General features: G+C 46.1%; 1 protein-coding gene across 20 annotated transcripts in view; it reads right to left on the reverse strand.

Annotated features, from left to right (window-relative positions):
* The window catches only part of EIF4G3 (eukaryotic translation initiation factor 4 gamma 3), a 149,878-nt gene that overhangs the window by 41,873 nt on the left and 88,976 nt on the right, over positions 1-19,029 (reverse strand). For 14 of the 20 annotated variants that reach the window (XM_082328961.1, XM_082328964.1, XM_082328958.1 and 11 more), the window contains 3 exons: positions 16,831-16,953; positions 11,214-11,322; positions 4,758-5,615 (listed from right to left, as the gene is read on the reverse strand). In XM_082328961.1, the coding sequence (XP_082185087.1) occupies positions 4,758-5,615; positions 11,214-11,322; positions 16,831-16,953 (1,090 nt within the window). The remainder of the gene's footprint in view (positions 1-4,757; positions 5,616-11,213; positions 11,323-16,830; positions 16,954-19,029) is intronic. The other 6 variants (XM_082328956.1, XM_082328960.1, XM_082328952.1 and 3 more) reach the window with 1 other exon arrangement.

Consider the following 19,029-nt stretch of genomic DNA (forward strand, 5'->3'; position numbering starts at 1 on the left):
TGGTCTTTCTCTCAATTTTCCCGTCCCCCCCAAATTAAGTATTTTGCGTGCACACCAATAATCAAATTTGTTCTCAAATGGAGGTTCATTTTTGCCTGCATTCACACATTTCCAGAGCTTGTTTTCAGCCCACCTGGATGTGTTAGGCGGTAATGTCTGTCCCTCGGAGAAGGGACACCAGCAGACCCAGCGCACTGCTGAGCTCTCTGCTTATTGCTGCTTACAAAAATAAGAGGGAGAACAGGATCGACAATACTGATCTACGTTAGAGGTCACATCTCATTTTTATGTCCTTGCTAAGTATTGCCTACTTTATTACTTCTGCTCTTTTAATTCTTTCTTTTTTTTTTAAGATATTCCCCTTTTCTTTTATAATTTGAATTATAACAGAAGCACAATTGCATCGCAAACCTCAACCAAATGAAATCCTCTAGCTGCTGTAGGACTGGAAAGAGTAACAAAATCCTTCTTTCCAGACTGTCCTGGGCATCCTTACCGGCGATAACATCACCACTGGAGAAATCTGCTCAGCAGACCCGTTCCTGCAGCGACATCATGTTCTTCAGCGGAACATCTTTCTGGAGGAGATACCAACCCCAGCGAGTCCCCAGCCCATCAGGCGAGACAGAGAAGGCATTCTCCTCTCTGATGTGGGTGCCAACTGCTAAGCATAAATTAATACCAGCTCTTATATTTCTATTTTTCAGCCAACGTGCCATTAAAAGCCAAAGCAGAGACTCACCATTGCCTTACAGCTCATGGGAAAGAAAATATATTCCAGTGGGCTATGGCAGCAAATCAAGCAAAAGGCGCTACCTGATTTATGTTTCCGGCTCTCCGGCTTCGGGTGCTGGAGGTATTTCTCCAAGATATTTCCAATTACTGCCCCAAGCCGCCTGTTACAGCCTCCACAGCTAAGAAACCCAAGGACTCGCAGTGAGCTGGGCTACTTTATATTGAAATACGTCTCATAAATTAGCTCTGCAAGAAACAGCCCTTTGAATTCAATGCGTATTAAGCTCTTTTGGCTTCCTATGTTCCTAGGAGTTCTGCCTGGGACAGACATCAATCTCTTATTTTCCTCTTTGCTTCTCGTAATAGCCACGATAGAAAGATTACATCAAAGGCGGGCATTCAGAGCATGTCCTAAAGGCTTCGAGTCTCTGGTAGCGCCGTCTTCTTTAGAAATTCCGCTCCACCAACAAAATTGTTCCTGCTTTGTTCCCCGAGAAGTGCTGGTCCCTCACCGCAGCTGGCAAAGCTACTAGAGAAAAACCAGAATTTAATAACAAAAGCAACTGCGCGTTGTTGATGACTTTTAGCTGGAGCAATGTTTTTAGTAAGGATCGCAGGCTGAGCGCCTGGTTCCTCTCTTGATAATATCTGTATTTTTTTTCCTTGTAACGAAGATGAGTAGGAATTAATTATTTTAAAAGCTGTGTGCTCTTGCCCTTTGCAGATAACAGCTGTGCCCATCCCGAAACCCTCAAGATAACCATTCCTGAGCAGGCAGGAACGCGATCGGCTGCCTGCAGGCTCGCAGGAGGGTGAAGGTGTCTCCTCTCCCCCATTCTGCCGAAAGCCCAGGACCAAAACACAGTCAGCAGCAAGAACCCATACACCCAGGTACGACACCCTGCTTGCAGGATGAAAAACTGCAGTTCTCAGGGCTTTACTGCTCTGAAAGCCACCAAATCCTCCCCATTTTGTGGGGGATTATAAGCAAGACCAATGATGCTGACGAGCAGGCTACGGGTGAACCGGCTGCTATCAGACATTGAGACTCTGCTCTCTTCATTATGCAGGCTAATACAACTTAAGACATTAAGAGTAGATAGAATACAGTGTAAAATAAAAGGGAAATATTCCAATTTCTGCAAAATAAGAATACAACACAGGTGCTCCCGTAGAGATCCTCTGACCTTGGAAATCTGCTGGAGACCTAATGGGAGTGGAAAAGAAAGAGCAGAGGTTTCCCTGGATCCCCGAAGGGTCAGCTCTGCTCAGCCCCGGGCTCTTCCTGCAAACGTGGAAAAATTCATTTTCTTGAGCCGTAAAAAAGAACCGCTGGAGAATAAAGATGTTTAAGGGAAAGCCTCTGTGGTCTGAACACGTTTGCTTCTCTCTCTGTACAGAGCTTGATGGAGCAAAAAAGAAAAGTATTGTTTCTCTGACTGTTAGGCAGAGGGTGTAATCTGTAAAGCACGTGAGGAACAAGCAAATAATTTCATTCATCCCTGAAAAGCTGTCGCCTCCATCGCAAAATAGGGGATACACCCGCGAGCCTCACCAGTGCCGCCCCGCCACGGCGGGGAGGAGGTGGATGAGCGGCTCCTTCAGAAAGCCTCCCGATTTCAGGCAGGCCGGATTATAATTATGAAAAGGACACTCAGCAGTAAGCGCTGCGGCAGTTAGATTATTCTTAGAGGTCTTGGGTCGGAGTAGTCTCCCAGTCAAATGAGATCAGCTACCATTAAAGGGAATAAAGCGGTGTGATTTGTGGCCAACCAAACTGCTCTGCAATAGTACACGCTTCTGCTGAAAACCCCAAAGAGAGATTGTTAAAAGTCACAGAGCTCATGCTTACCACCACCAATTTCTATCGTATGTCCAGAGATGATAAAGAAAGACTCTTGGCCTTTAGTCCAAGAAAAAAAAAAATAATAATAGTACAGCCCTTTCTCCCTGCTCCCGAAGTTCAGCATCCGTGCTCTCCAGCGGACGGCAGACGCGCAATTCCTCGCTCAGCCTAGACGGACGCCTGAATTAGCAGTCACCTTCGGATTACGTTATTTACACCTCTCTTCCCCTCTCCAAGGAAGAATTAGAAAAGCGTTGCTCAGAAAAAGGCTGGCAGAGAAACGCAATACAGTTAAACATCATTAAAGAAGGGGTAAAGCACAAAAAACTGACTCGGAGAGTATTTTGCTCTCCCTGAAGTACTGAGCTTTCAATAGTAATCAGAGTTTCAAGTCATCTTTTACATGACTTGAGAAATATTTGTTTCCCTGTTGCCAAAGCCGATGTATTGGCTAATGCGCGCTGTCTAGCCTAATGACATTAGAGCATTAAAATTAATCTTCGGCATAATTAACACTGTAAGTGAATTTTTTTTAATTTAAACTACAGGACATTACAAAGCAAGCAATAATATTGCAAGCTGGAACCTGGCTGCGTAAAACCGTATTTACAGAGAGAGTCCCATTTCTCTACTTTGTAAGGAAATTAATTTGTGTTATGAAGCAGCTCAGACTGAAAGAACAGCAAGTGCCAGGGCAGTGAAAGCACCCGAGTACAATAAAAATTGAAAAAGATTAACAGGGGAAAAAAACCAAAACCCTGTGGCTGGTACAGTGAAGGGATCTTTCTGATCTTCTCTAGATACTGGATTTTAGTCAAGATCCAGCGCACTGACCTAGCGCAGCATTACACAAATACGGAACAAGGCCAGTCTCAGCTTTTCATTTCATTTAATCCACAGCAGAGTGCGGCCCTAGATGCTACCGATGCCATTACACATCTATCGCTTGCTTACGAAAGGATAAACTAAAAAAAAAAGCCCCTATTTTAAACGTTACTTTTTTAAAAACAAAACCCAAATCACAACCTACTGTTTCTCCTTTGTTTCTTGTCCAAACTTCACCAGATTCAAAGGATATATTTAAATAAACAACCTCAGCTTCACAGCTCTGAAAGGACTGCAAAACAGGGTATAAAAGATGCGACACATTTAAATGCGTTAACACTGCTAGGCGTGCATAATAGCCACCATTATACTCTCCTCCAGCAGCTAAATACAAGTAATTGATTGATTTAACGTCTTTTCCACAGTTTCATTTCCAGGAAGTCCTGAAAAAAAAAAAGCAGTTTTCTACAGAAAACAGAGCAAATAAAAAGACAGTGGTCTGTATTAATTCATTAAATGCTAAACCAGCGATGCGACAGGAGACTGAAACCAAAGGCAGATAACAACACGCAGAGAAATAGCCTGGATTTTAAAAGACAGCTACAGAAATTTCCATTTTTAGTAATCTGCAACAAGTCCTTACGCCTCCCGAACTAAAGCACCTCGTCTTCTGAAAGTTTCAAGAACAGTGAAAGGAGAAGGGGAAATTTCGCTTACGCCTTACTTTTGCAGCGGAAAACCCGATGCGTCGTTAATTAAGGCTGGGCAGATTGAGGTGCGTGACACTGGCTGCTTCCGTCGTTTGGAAGAGCTTTAATGGTCCATTTCATTTACCCACATCTGGTAACACCACGACAGAGTTTTTATAGTTGGAAAAATCCCCACCCCACGGGTTTCCAGAAACGGCTGGCTCAGGAGGTTCGCCCAGAGGGCTCCGAGGTCTGAGTGTTAACCTGGTTTAGGCGCAGGCTGATCAATCCAGAGCAACGGGTCTTCAAACCATCGGCTCGGAGAGAACGAGAGCAGCGTGCTTTGAATTCCCCTGTTAGCAGCACTTGGGAGCGCTGCCCCGCATCAGCGTGAAAGCAAAACGCTGGCGGCTCACATGAACCCGGCCAAGCCTGGGACGCACATCCGAGCTGGCCACCTCTTTTACGAACAGTTACGAGGGTTTGTTTTGTCCCTGCAAACCAAGAGTGGCGTTTCGCAATCGCAACAACGGTCACGCGACGCGATCAGATTTTTCTTTTTAGCAGATAGAAACGGAAACATCTGATGGAAGAACAACCCCAAAGACCCCTTTCCTTCATCCTCCAGTTTACCGCACGCAACCACGGTGCCAAACGCTTACCTGGGACAGGACTCTTGCTCGAGTTTAAACTCTGAGCCTCCGTGCTCTCCTCCAGTTGCCCATCTGCTTCTGTCTCTTCCTTCTTTTCAGTATCTTTTACCTCTTCGTTAAGAGCAGTTCTTGTGCTCTCCTCTCCTTCTAAATCTCCCTGAACAACAGGGAGGGCACTAGGAGATGGAAGAGGAGGTGGAGAAGGAGTTGTAGTGGTAACAGCAGCAGCAGCAACAGAAACGGGAGGAGAAGGCGGCGGAGGGGTGGGAGGTGGGGTGGGAGGAGGAGAGGGAGCAGTGTGAAGAGCACTGGAAGATGGCACGCTTTCCACTTCTGCTGGAGGTGCTTCTGGTGTCTCCAACTCAACAGTCAATGGCGCAACGTCCGCCTGGGCTACATCTACTACGCTCTCTGCAGCAGTTACTTTTTCACTAACTCCGTTCATTTCATTAATTAGATTAGTACTAGCAGTCACTGGAATATCACTAGATGCTACACTACTAGGCTCCTTGCACACCTCGGCATCAGCCTCTTCCGCTGGCGAAGGGTCTGATGTGTCCGTGCAGGGTGCGGCATTAGATATAGGCATTGCCTCCTCTTTTGGGGAAGCGAGTTCACATTTCTCCTCTGAGTCAGCTGTGAATGTGGATTTACTAGAAACGGCGACAACAGCAGCAGCGGCAGCAGTAGAAACAACGGCGACGGGAGCGGCCGGGGTCGGCGATGGAGCAAGAGGAAGTTCTGGTGGGGTTTCCACCGAGGTGGCCTCGGTCGTCTGGCCAGCTTGGTCTTTTTTCTCCCCAGTAGGCTCTGGTCTGAGGACTGGAGAAGAAGGTTTTAATACTGGATCTGGTTTTGGCTTCTCTTCTGGGGGGGGGAAAAAAAAAAAAAAGGCAATGTTACAAACAGCAAGTCAACTCCATTCTCCTTCGCTGTATCTATCTATGGCTCCTTCCCCTGGTTCCCCTTGCCTGTAGCCCGCCCGCTGTTCGAGAAGCTCCGAGGAAGACACCTGACGCTAACCTTGGCATCTGAAGGGAAAGTCCAGGCAACTCGCGGCTGGCAAATCCGAACATGTAACCGCTGCTTCTAATTTTCTGAATGTAGGCTTTGCAGTAAACGGCAGTCCTTTACAGCAAAGGCGCAAAAGTATGTTATAAAATGTGGATTTTTTGCAGAAACTGCTGCTGAAAATAGAATTTTTCTTGACAGAAATTAGAGAAGATAAAAATATGCTTCAGTTGGATTCTGCCTCAAAGGAGCCTGGGGTTGTACCAGGCACCGGCAACCTGCAGCCGGTCTCTGCCACTGTTCCCCCGCTTTGTAAATGGGGGAACTGCTCCACAACCGATGACGGGCCGTTCCTTCACGTACGCCACGTGTCGTGCCGTTACTGTTACGTGAGATGCATCTAGGTTATTTTTCCACTTGTTATTTCTCAACTCCATCACCCTCCAGCACACCAGACTAAGGAAACAGGCCCCTTTTTTTTGTTCTGAATTTCAGCAAAGATCCCTTTTCCCAAAGAAAGGAAACCCAAAAGGGATTTAATCGCAGCCGCCACCGAAGAACAGCATCACGACCTCTTGATGTTTGTGGGCTGAGGGTATCGAGCAGGGTGGGAAAAGCACGGGGAACGGCGCACCCGTATCAAACCAACCCCCGAGCTACCGCGCGCAGAGAAGGCCCCGCGCTTCTCCCGCCGTCAGCAACGGGCTTTGCAATAGCATCCCTGCCCCGGCCATCACGCAGCTCCCAAAGCTCTGCTGCAACTCCATCTAACACACTTATTCTCGCTTCTTTTGAACAAAATACGAGCCAAGATCCTAGAAGACCCTCTCCCCGCTCCGATGTGATGAGGAGACGGAGACCGTAAGATCTTGCTTTGCAAAGCGCCTCTGTGCTACAACTCTGCAAGACGGATGAGGCCGGTACCGCTCCAAGTCAATCCCACAGGTGGCCGGGACTCAGCGGCCCAGGTCCCAGGAGGTCGGCTTCATCTGTCCTCGGGGAGGGAGCTCTGCTCCGCTCCGGGAATGCAAAATTCCCCGAGGCTTTCTGAGCACGGAAGCAACAGGGAAATCCTTCGGGACGCTGCCACGACAGCAAAAAGTAATTCTGGAAAAGCCAGAGGCACAAACCCTGCTGTTCAGATGAGGAAACCGAAGGCCACAACCAACCCCAAATCATCAACATTCAGCTAGAACTGAAGAGGTATGGCTTTGCTTGGTCTCTCCCAGCTCCGCTGGCTTTCCATTCGGGGCTTATGCAACGGATAGGCTGAAGGGAAAGGGTTTTTGAAGGAGAACCCATCTGAAACCGCCTGGAGCATCAAGTCCCGTCTTCAGGAATAGCTGGAGCAATGAGGAACTTTGCTTCCAGCTGCCGACAGCCCCAGCAGCGTTACAGCGAGGACCGCGGCCAAAGCAGTAGTTTATCAACGTAATGAGGCACGCAGGGAGACGGCTTTGCATGAGGATGAGCAATGAGGAAAAAAGATGGGAGAGAGCATCCCAACAGCTGATTTTGATTCTGAAGGCTCCGCGGGAGAAAAAAGGACCCAGGAACTGGTTTAGAGAAGAAAACGCGTCACCTCCGATTTCTGGAACATCCTTTGCAGACAACTCATGGAGCATTCTTGACATTTACAGCTCGCTATAAACAACTGCCTGGATATTCTCTCCCTTGAGTCAAATGAGATTGCTCAAAAAAAAAAAAAAAGGGCATTTGAAGTGTCTAGAAAAACATTCTGAGAGATAAAAAACACAGCAAAAGTATACAACTGTATTTTAAAAGCAGTGGTTTAAACACACGTTCTTCTAAATACACCTTATTTGGGGAATAAGTTAGCCACCGATACAGGCTGCGTGTGCAAAATTCAAGGAGAAAAGTAATTTGAGGCGGGGGGTTTCAGAAGAACGATGAGCAGATTTGGCTAACAAGAAGTAAATCTTAACTTGACCAAACATCACGGAGAACAAATCTCAAAGTCCTGGCAAAGGAATATTCATCCCTGCCAGCTATTACACAAACAGTCACGTGAAACCGCATACAGTTGGAAAGGGAAAACAAAAATCAATGCAATTCATCCAAACTGAATCAGATCCCTTCTTTTCCTAAATACGCCAAGATCATTCCTCACATTACATTTAGAAAGTATGTACTGGAAGCGCTAGGCTGTTCAGGGGGAAAGCTTGCCCCATCGATAGATATTTTTTAAAATCTCCAGATAAATACAGATCTTGCAAAATTACTCTTCATTAGAAATACTTCCCAAGCTCAGCAGGACGGAGGCTTGCTATCTCCTCCATGCAAAGACACTAAATGTAGAGAGGGAGCTGGGTTGCTGGGTGGTCGCGGCGGCCGAGACGGCCCAGAGCAGTGGATGGGGAAGATTTTACTGGACACAGGAATTTGTTTCTGCTTCGCGGTGTTTATCTGAAAAGAATCGCTGGGCTTGCTGCCATTTTTCCATCTTTTGTCCCGATGCAAACATTTGCGAGGCGGTACCGACGCTGGCTTCGCAGGCAGTTTTTGGAGCACACGTTACTGAGTCATCGCGTCAGCGGAGGGGCTGAAAGTTTTCCAAACTTCGGGATCTGACATTAATCTGTTTTCCACAAACCATGTTATATATTCTCCATGTCTGATATATCGCAGGATTTGGAAAGAGGTTTAAAAAAAAATAACAACAATAATACGCCAAACATCCCCCCGAACCTGTGCAAGCTCAGTAACCGCGTACAGCTCTGATTTCATGCACAATTATACCCCATTACAACTTCTGCACCGGCCTGGCCTGCAGCCAGGTTCCTGCACGCTCTGCCATCAGCTTGACCTAAATTCTCCAGCAATATCCTCCCCTTCTGCAGCCCGGCTGATATACACGCACCGGAGGCACCTATAGGAACGGCAGCTAACTGCTTGCCCCTAAATAACGCCACTTTTCAAGGTATTATATTCCTATATTCCTCCAAATCATATGTGAATTTTGAAGCCTGAAAAGCCAGAGGCTGCTTTAAGAGCAGCAAATGCCAAACGCTTGTCTTTTAAAGACAAAACAAGGACATTAAATGCAACGCAATCCTAAATTCAGCCTCGCTAATGACTTCAACGCAAAAATAAATAACAGGGACTGCAGATCTTCGCAGCGAGAACTAACAGAGGCCGGGCCTGCCGGCACAGCACACGCGCTCCGTTCCCCGTCCCCAACGCAGCGAACGGGCCAAAGGCTGCGCGCAGTTATAAATAACCGCACAACGATCGCTGGATATCACAAAATTAGAACGATAGCTTTCCACCAAATTTCAACTGATGCAAACGAGTGCACGAGGCGAAGGGCACAAGGCAGAATCCGGTCCACGGGACGAACACGGTGGAGGGGTCTTAAGGGAAGCAATGATACTGGTTTTACTAAACACGTGCTTAAGAAAGCCATGCAACCCTATCTGTGACTATTTTTATTCTGGAACAAAAAAACCCAACATCAGGCACAAAGTGAAAAACAATTTTGATAGCTTGGCATGTATTTCTGGAAAGATGTGACTTGGTGGGGGGGTTAAATAAATCATTTTCACGGTGTCTAAACCTCCTTCACCTTTAACTGGCTCTGTCCCGCGACCGACGCCACCGCTGCTCTCCCCCGCCCGCGGCCACAGTCGAACGCTAATGGTGTTATTTCAGGGCTCGCCTTCTCTCTGCAATGCTTACATAAATGTGCTCTTTAGCAATTTTTGGACTGGAACAAATGTTTGAATCTTTCTGGGATGGAACGGAGATAAACACAGGAAAGCTCATCAGGGTTAAATTCCAGTTCAAGCCTCGATTTATATTTAAACCAGCAGAGTCAGACCTGTGTAACGAACTAAATAAAGACCGCTTCCAGTTTACTTACAGTTGCCTATGAAGGGATTAAGTTAAAGAGAGAGAGAAGCAGGAGAAGACTTGCTTGTCCTGGAAATACACGTACACAGGGTTGAAATACTGCGATGTGAAGTGCTGGATTTTATGGTTCAGCACCAACTTGCTCGGAAGGGCAGATGCATTTTGGTGCCTGCATCGCGGCCATCAGTTGTTGGAGCCCCGTGCGTGCTCGGAGCGTGTCCCTGGCAGCGAGCGGGACTTGGGGATGTCGGCAGAGGGGGCACACGGACACGGACCGGGAACGCGGCTGTGCCAGGGCTGAGCAGCAACGCACGGCAGCGAGCGCAATCGCAGGCGGTTTGATGCATGTTAAACCTACTCACGACTTTTTCGGGTGACAGAGAGGTCTACGTTTTGCACAAAGATCTAGACAAAGCCATAGGCCCGCTTCAAGTGGGAGGTGGGACCAGACGATCTCCAAAAGGTCCCTTTTCAACCATTTCTAGACACTGCAGAAGCCTAGGGATGTATCCGTGGAAGTGTTTTCACTGAGGTAAAACCCTGAAGTCTACGCTATGGCTGTAAAGAGCAACATTTTCAGTAAATTTTAGAATCTGATACGAATTAGCTTCAGGGATACTTCCCTTCACTCTCGAGCAGAGACCGTGCTATTTGGATCCGTGACATCCGAAGCATCACAGGCAGCTTTTTCCCCCCTCTTTCCTAGAGTTGTGCTTCTCAGGGGCTTAGTTTTCCTCTAGCAAATACTCTGGGAAAAAAAACCTCGGCAGGCTCAAAGCTCAAAGTTCGTGGGGAAGCGAACAGCGGCGTCGACTCTGTATTACAGCACCAAGTCCGTTAACGTGACGGCAGCGTACACATTATTAACTACAGCTTTTCAATGGCTTTTGGGTGGCTATAAAATTTCAGTGTGGGAAGAGACTTGGCGCGCTCCATCCTCCCTCCCGGGACACCTTTTCTTTGAACAGTTTGAAAAACCTCCCTTCAAATGTATATTCTTAGATATGAGAAGGAAACGTAATCACTTAAGAAACTTTTTCCATCTGTGCCATTTTTACTAAAGCCAGCAACGTTTGTTATGAGAATCTTTGCACGCTAACTTTTTCTTTTCCCCTAATTAAAATCGCCCTTGTCCTGTAGGACAGGACAGAAGCAGCTCTGGAGGAGCCGTACGATGCTCTGGGTACCTGCCATCGCTGTGGCTCTTCGTCCACATGATAAAAGCCACATGATAAAAAGCTCTGAGCCTCTCTGGCTCAGAGCATTTTACTGACAACACACTTGTTTCTGAAGGATGGCACGCGGGCGAGAAGAGGTTCACGCTTCTAGGTGCTCTGAAACAACGTTAAGGACATACAAGCTTGCCGAAAATTATTTTTAACCACTTTCACGTTGGCAAATTTCAATTAATTCCCTTAGCAACACATTGTTAAAATGTTCCACTGGAGGAAAAGAAGTCCCTCCCCTCCTATTTCTGCTGACTGCTTGTCTCCACGCCAAAAATATTCAATCTAAAACAAGAAAGGAGGAAAAAAAAAAAAAGACTAAAAATAATCAGGGAGGAAATATCCATCAACAAACCTTGCTTCGAGTTGCTAGCCGCAGTGACAGGGGTGCTGGCAGCGAGATGGGTGTTCTCCACAGTCCCATAAACCACAGGGCTGTGCTCGGGGACCTGGCTGGGCAGCTGCTGGGATTTGAAGTACAAAAAAGGGTGATAATGAGCGTGCGAACATAAAAACTAGCAACATGGAGCACAAGCAAGCAAGTGGGGAGAGGAGAAGAGGGTGGGAGAGAAAAGAAAAAGAAAAGGCAGGGAAAACAAAGAGAAAAGATACACAGACCGATTGAATAAATCCAAAAAGTACATGGGAAAGGGAGGGAGGAAAAGGCGGCAGGAAAAGGGGAAAGAGAGACGGTTACTGTTAACGACAGCAAGAAAGAGACAGCAGGGCACAGTTATTAACACGCTTCGTTCGCCACACGCCGCTTCCCAGAGCAGCAGCAATGCTCCTCTGCGTAGCCTGCAAAACGTCAGGCGCACACCGAGGCCCCTGGACCCCTCCGCAGTTTAAGTCGCTCTCTGGACTCGGCTCCTTTCTCAACTGATCGGTTATTTCAAACGCCTGAGATATTTTAACATATATTTATTTTTCTAGATATTTATTTATAGATAGGTAATATGTGTATGTACGAGTAGTGTATATATGTATCTCTATGCACACACGCAGTAACTTGTTATCGCAGCAGGAAAATAATCTAGATTGGTTATAAAACATCCACTGCCTTCTACAAGCAGACTTACGGATGGGTAATACGAGAATAAACCCAATTGTGCATCGATCTAAAGGAGAGCAGGAGGAGCTGGTTCCCAACCAACGCGGAGTGAGCCTGAGTTTTTCTATGTATAAAAACAAAACTGCAAGACCAGCAACGTCACAAGACGGGAAAAGCCACGGCCTGTCGCAGAGGCCGCATGCTTTAACCGTGTTCCCGCCGTTAATGGCACAAACGATGACTTCGCTTCTGTTCGTGAAGGTTCGATGAAGACAAAAAACCGCCCCTCCTGTATCTCACCTGGGAATCTAATGAAGGCCTTGTGCAGGACTATAACTAACTATATCAAACTCAGATTTACAGGTAAAGCCCTCGTGTACGTTGGAGTGAACGTAGATGGGGCAAGTCAACGATTCACATCTGCAAAATCCCCTTAAACGCGCATCAGGGACCATGCAAAGAAGAAAGCGGGGCTAAATGTAAATTTAATACTCTAAAGCGGGGAGCCACAGGGCTTTCTGCAGGTGGCTCTTCTTATCTAGCTACACACCCACGCCGACTTCGCAGAAGATCTACAGGAAAAGGGATTTTTAAACAATCAGAATAAAGCAGAGCGCCCAAGACATAGGCATCTCATTGCTTCTTTTGGATGGGCTATCAGAAACCCGTGTAAAACTCATTTCCCTACAAAAAGAAACTCTCTGGCAATCTGCTCCTCTTCCTGGGACTCTCTTTTTCTCCTATTTCCAGCTTTTTCACCTCCTGCACCTGAACAGTGCAGAATAAAGAGTGAATTATCTCCGATACACTATTTGTCACCATTTCAGGCAACTGAAAGGTAAAGGAGGACGGTGAAAAAGCACATCTGGAAAAATAAAAATCTAAGTAAGCGGGGTGAAGGGTTGAAATTTTATTTGGGATTGCTCCTCTTCCAGGAATGAGCCTGACGGGATTGTCTGGACTATGGATGAAGAACTGCATCCCTACCTCCAGCCAAAGCTGAAGGAAGGCAAAGAAAACAGTTTTACAAAGCAGCAGGTTTCAAGAACGCTTTTCCCTCGCCCTCAGCGGATCATTAGTTTCATTTTATGAAAAATTTATGGATGAAAGCAGTGGGGAAAAAAAGAGAATGTGATAAGAATCACATGAACCAAACGAGACTAGCAGACAAGAAACCTGCAGGCCTAGAGACTCCTTGGGTCAGTAAACATGTTTTCTTAAGAAATTTGGAAAATACTCATTTATTTTGTGGGAACGGTATTGCAAAGCAATATAAATGGTACTTAAGTACTGACCTTTACAGGCTCTCAGCTTCAAAATGGAGCATTTAGGGACTTTCTAGGAAAAAACCCACTCGAAATTGCTTTCGTGATTTATGGTGCTGAAAGAGTTGCTCTGTGCTGTTCTCTCCTACCACGGCCCGCAGACCGAGCGAACGCAGAATGCGACCAACTCGTCGAGACTTGGAAGAGGTTTCCCAGGAAAATCAGAGCATTTCTTACTCTTTAAAAGGTGATCTTCTCTGTAAGTCAGTGCCGAGCAAATACTGTAGCCAGATTCAATCTGTGATCCTGGGTTTTATTCATCTTCCCAGCAAAAAGCGGAGCGTGGAAAATAGCGTCCTGCTAGAAACGTATGAATAGTATCTCCGCTTACTGCCAGCTTCTCTTATGCAGAACCTTTAAAGCATTTTAGCAATTAAAAGCAAGCACTGCGGAGGTGCTAGGAAGACTCCACCTAAAGCACTTTTTGGTCAGCGATGCCGACTGCAAAGCAGGAGATACGAAAAGCATGGAAATGGCTAAAACCACGCGGCTCAAGTCTTGGCAGCGACGCTCGTCTTTCGGACAAGTCCAGTATTTTTTTGATGTTAAGCACTTAATGTACTGAGAGAAGAGGGTGCTTCGGGCTTGTGTTATCGAAGCTTTCTGTTTTCTTCGGGTCAGTTAAAAAAAATTCAAATACACAGGAAAAAAATGAAAATTTTGAAACAGGCAAAACGACAGGCCTTATTATAGAATTATAAAAAAATGTAAAATTTGTGACAGGGACTGGTCTACCGCAGCGGCTTCTACGCACTTCTGGAGCAAGTTTCTTCCTTTGTGGTTGTGTTGTCTAAATGATGAGATTAGAGAATCAGATACTGGCAGTCAATACAAAAAAAAGCGCTGCTAGAATTGAGCATACTTTTAAAACTACCGTTGGATTGGGAGTCCCTTTGATTAGATGATGCTTCGTCAAGCCCGGAGATCGCATGTTCGCATTGAGTGTTCAACCAACGGGCAGGGCTTGATTGCGCGGGGCGGTGGGAGAAGACGACAGCAACGATGCTCCCCTTGCACCTATGCCAGCAGCTGCCCTAAACTTTCGTTTCGATAGGCAGGCGTTTTTATAGGAAGCTCACGCTGACCGGTCCCAGCTTTTATCAGCTGGGGAAAGGGAATGCAAAAAAGCCCTAGCGCATTCCAAGCAAAGTTACGGCTGAATATTTAAAGTTTACTGATTTTAGACTGTTCAAAAGTATAACATCCACCACCACTGGAATTCAGCCACTGAGCATGGTTATTAAGGCATCATCCCAGATACGACACTGGCTCCAAAGAGCTGAATTAGAGATGCTGTTGGGACAATAACTTTGAATTTCCTGGCTTAAGTGGGCTTAAATTTTCAGTTATGTTACACTAATGAACTTTTTCTGGTGAGCTCTATTTCAGAGCTCTTCTGTGATTAACAAAAGTGCTTCCAAGTACCTAATCAAAACGAAGCCTGGATATTAAACAATGAAGTATTTGCATACCTTACTTAGAGCAGATGATTGGACATCACTGCCGTGCTCTGCATATAAATCACTGCTGATAAAAATTCATGCTTATTAACCTCCTCTTGAAAAACATTTATTTCATCCTGTTTGACTTAATTATAGTATCTTAAAATAGATTTCAGAATGCAAAAACGAGCCGGTAAGTGCCTGGCTTAGCTGCATCATTCATAAACACAATCTGAAACCCTGGCTGTTTTCAACTCTTCCCCACTTCTAATGGGGAAAGTCATTTAGCGTGCAGTAATGGGAAGAAGATCTCACCAACGCTCCAACGTTTTACATCGCTAGTATCTTCTCTCATGGAAAACGCTCGGAAAGTTTAATTGATTCTCTGTGTAGCCAGCTCTCGGCTCTTCTCCCCTTCCAGCTGTAGTCGCTAACCATCAGACCACTCTCTGGCAGAAAAACAGCTTTTTCCAGTCGAGCGTTGCAGACCTTGTTGCAAAACCACGGCTAGCCGGGAACTGCTCGACCACGGTGCCTTGCTGCTGCTTGCCCACGACGGAGACCAGGAGGAGAAAGCAGGTGACCAAAGCAAAGGGTGATGCCTTCATGTGACAAGAGGATTCGACTGGATCAGGGGGGCGGCCAAAAGCCATAACCATCCCATTGGTCTCAGCGGAGGGGAGATCTGCAGGCCAGGCTCTTGTATTTCATCTCAGTGATCCCAGTTAAAACTTTTACTGGCTCAGCTGTAGCCTCAAGCTCCAGCGCAACGGGTGCCTCAAGGCAAGCTTGTGCTTCTGCCTCAGCACAGGACAGTCAGCAGAAAAACTATCCAGATAGAGAGGGGAAAGTAAGGTTTCAGCTCAGGAAAGGCTGTTTCACCTAAAAGCTAGCAAAAACGAGTCTCTGACATTAAACAGGGAAGAACTTAGAAGAAGACGTTGCACCCCAGCCTCAGCGAGGCTCCGACCTAGAGCCCACCCATCGCTCGGAGAACCTTCCCGATATTTACTGTCTTCTTATCAGGCCCCTGAGAAGTGGACAACGACCTCCAACAAAACACGGCCAACTTCCAAGGCTTGTGCTAAACCGTGAGAGTTTCTTCTCCGATTGTTCAAAAACTCTTAAGCTTAGCAGCCTGTGGCTTAGCACTGTCACTCCCACAAGAGAGGGAGAGCTAAGATGATGTATGAAGCAAACAGCAGCTACACCAAGCCGGCAGCTGGGAAGAGGGCAGCACCTCCTGCCCATCTCCGATGCTACGGGGAGATGAAGGAGGCATCACCTCTTCCTGCTGCAGGTGGGGAAGAGCTCATCAGAGGAGAGAAATCATCTTCTAATAACACAGCCACTTCCAGCCCCACGTCACGGTGGACTTACGTTCATGTCGGGACCGCTGGTCTGCAAATCTGAGGGCGTTCTTTTGGCCCCGGCTCAAAAAGGGCTAGAACAGACCTGGATTTCCAATCACTTTAATTTCCAGACATCACACGTGGACTTCTCAGGTGAAGCAGGACACAGAGGCTTAGAAGGGGTCAGAAACTCAAAGATGTACAACAAGGATTTTTGAAGATATTTATGAGGTATGGAAAATGTCAGTTTGGGATATTTATGCTTTTTCCTACGTCAGAAAAATGCATTTTTAAGGTTGAACGCGCAGAGACCAAATCTGGAAGCTCTGTGATAAAATTCTTGAGCTACAGTCATTCTGGTTACTCTAAAACAACACTACTAAAGCAGAAAGACATTAGCATGGGCAGTGATGCAATTGAAGGTATATAATCAATCATGTGCACGATACGGACTTTCCTCAGGTGCACAAGACACTAATGGAAACATCACATTTCTCACAAATCTGTCAGCTCCTCCTTTAACACTAGAAGTCTTTACCAGCTCTAAAAACAACCGCTGATACAAAAACAGGGATAGGGAACCTGCAGCAGCGCTGCAGCTCCACATTTTACAAGCTACAGGCTGGTAAAAATGACCAAACTTGGAGAAAAAAAAATAATCCTTGAAGAACATGGACAGTTTAGGACCATCCAGGTGTCTGAGGCAGTCGGTGGTGTGGACGGAAGATACAGGAATTGGCTCTAACAAACAGCAAAGCAAAGCAGACGCCACTGGGAGAAGGCTACGCGGCCACTTTATTACCTGAGGTGGAGTAGGTGTGGAAGTGGGTCTCACGATGGGAGGCGTTGGGTTCCTGCTGCCCCCTCCAGACATTATTTCTTCTGTTATATCTTTGCCCCCCTGGTTTGGATCTCGGATTCGGATCTACGGTATTGAACAAAGAAATAATTCAAATAAGTCTTCCCGTTACACGCTGTCCTTGGGGTTTACGGAGAGGAGAGCATGGACAGGACATAATTCCATTACACTCGGTAGGAGATGCTCTGGGTTGAGCTGATGCTCTGCAGGAACGCTGGAATGCGGTTTGCTTCGATAACTTGAAATGCATGGTATGTCATCCTTAATCTCAAAACCTAATTTAATCAAAACACTCATCAACCGCACCAGTTAGGTCTAAATACGTGCACTCCAGCGCACGACCCTGTAATTCAGAATATAGGTTCTCCTTCTGGAAAATGAGTTTACTGCAACTTAGAAAATTTAGCAGACAGTTTCGCTACAGAACTACGCTTGCCAGTCAGTGGAAAGTGCAAGAATAAAAAAAAAAGGCCATGCTTTACTCTGATATGACATCCAGTGACCTTGCCAACCCAGCTGCTGGTAAAGGGGGAAAGCAAATCAGCTCTTTTTGTTTTTCCCTTCCACGTTGAGAAAAGCCATACCAACAAAACAGAAGGAATCGAGCAAAAAATACTGAGCGGAGGAAAGGGAAGCCAGAAGAACAACAAACTAAAGTCCTATGAAACTCAGCAGCATTTAGGAAACAAGTATGGTTTTTGAGTCTCTTCACAGCCCCAAAATGGGAAGGAAAAATGTTTTCCAAAATAAACCACTTGAGAACGCACTCATTTGAATCCTCAGCTGACACTTGAGCCAATCTGTCACTGAATATGGGGAACAGCCAAGCTGTCTGGGTTAATCTGGAACAGAGTATTTAATCTTCAATATAAGAACTGAAGATTTCCATAAACCTGAAGACAGGGCTATCGTTTGTCTGTCCACCTTCCCAAAAACTCTTGGTTGAACTCGCTCCATAGACTGCACGCAGACGTCCCCGTTGTGCCGAGCACCACGCACAACCGCAAGCAAACCCAGAGACATAACCCTTCCGAGGGCAGGGGGGTCACTGGAAACCGCCGCGCTCTTTGCAATCAGCAACATGTAAAGTCGTTAGCTGCAGAAGGGTTTTGAGATTTATCAACTTCAGCATCGTGTGATCTCCTCTTCACTCTTTGGGTTGTGAAGACAAATGAATACACCCATGGTACTTAGGACGTTGACAAGACGTGGTCTTCTCTTGGTTTTGATGGAGTTTTTCTGCTAAAACGTTTAATTAACCACAGCACAAGGACTTAAGAGTTGGCATGAATCCCTGCCCTCTCCTCCTCCTGACAAGCAGTCAATGGCATCAAAACACGCTTTCCCTGCCTGAAAGCTTGCAGTGCTCGAATACTCAACTAATGGTGCATGCGGGTGTGTGTACATATATACATTTAATTTTTCTTTAATTTCTCTCATTTCTTCCGTTGCGACACAGATTAGCAAATTGAAATAGTACATCCAGAGAAAAGCATCTCAGGCATTCAAAAAACCTTTTGCTTTTCTGCTTCAAAGAACTTGGCTTCGTTGGCATGAAACCTTCTTAACCACAGCTGAGTGTTTCTGAACATCTTTGCGTTTCAAATGGCATCAATGACCTGGCCATGTCATGATTTGGATGCTGAAAAGAGACTCCTCAGGACTGCAGAGGATGGTGAAGAGGTGGCAAAAGAGTTGCATCACCCTTCGCCGACAGCAGCCACAAAAAAGGCCTTTCTTGCAAGCCCAGCTAACACACTGTTCAGCTCTTCCAGCTTCTCGAACCAAGCCCCATCTCACATCACCTTATAAAATCAAAAGATACAAATATTCTGCATTTTGAGACGTGTAAAAGTCCCGTATTTTTTTCCCAGGAATCAGTTCTTGCAATGTTTTCAAACCACTCTCACACACATAGTGATGTAGATTAATTTCCTTTTCAATCGTTTAGAATCAACTATTCATTCACAAGTTCAACTCCACCCCTAACTTTTTCTGTTTAAACGTTACATTCACCTGGTGTGTCTTTACTATTCCCTACCGTCATCCACTGCAAACGGGTTTAAATTCCATTAATCTGTGTGTCTCAAATTCTGACCGGTCAATTCGGAAGAGAGGAAATGTGGTCTCCAAACCCCCGCC

The sequence above is a fragment of the Platalea leucorodia genome, assembly GCF_965183815.1.
Source record: "Platalea leucorodia genome assembly, chromosome: 17".
In the NCBI taxonomy this organism is placed as follows: domain Eukaryota; kingdom Metazoa; phylum Chordata; class Aves; order Pelecaniformes; family Threskiornithidae; genus Platalea; species Platalea leucorodia.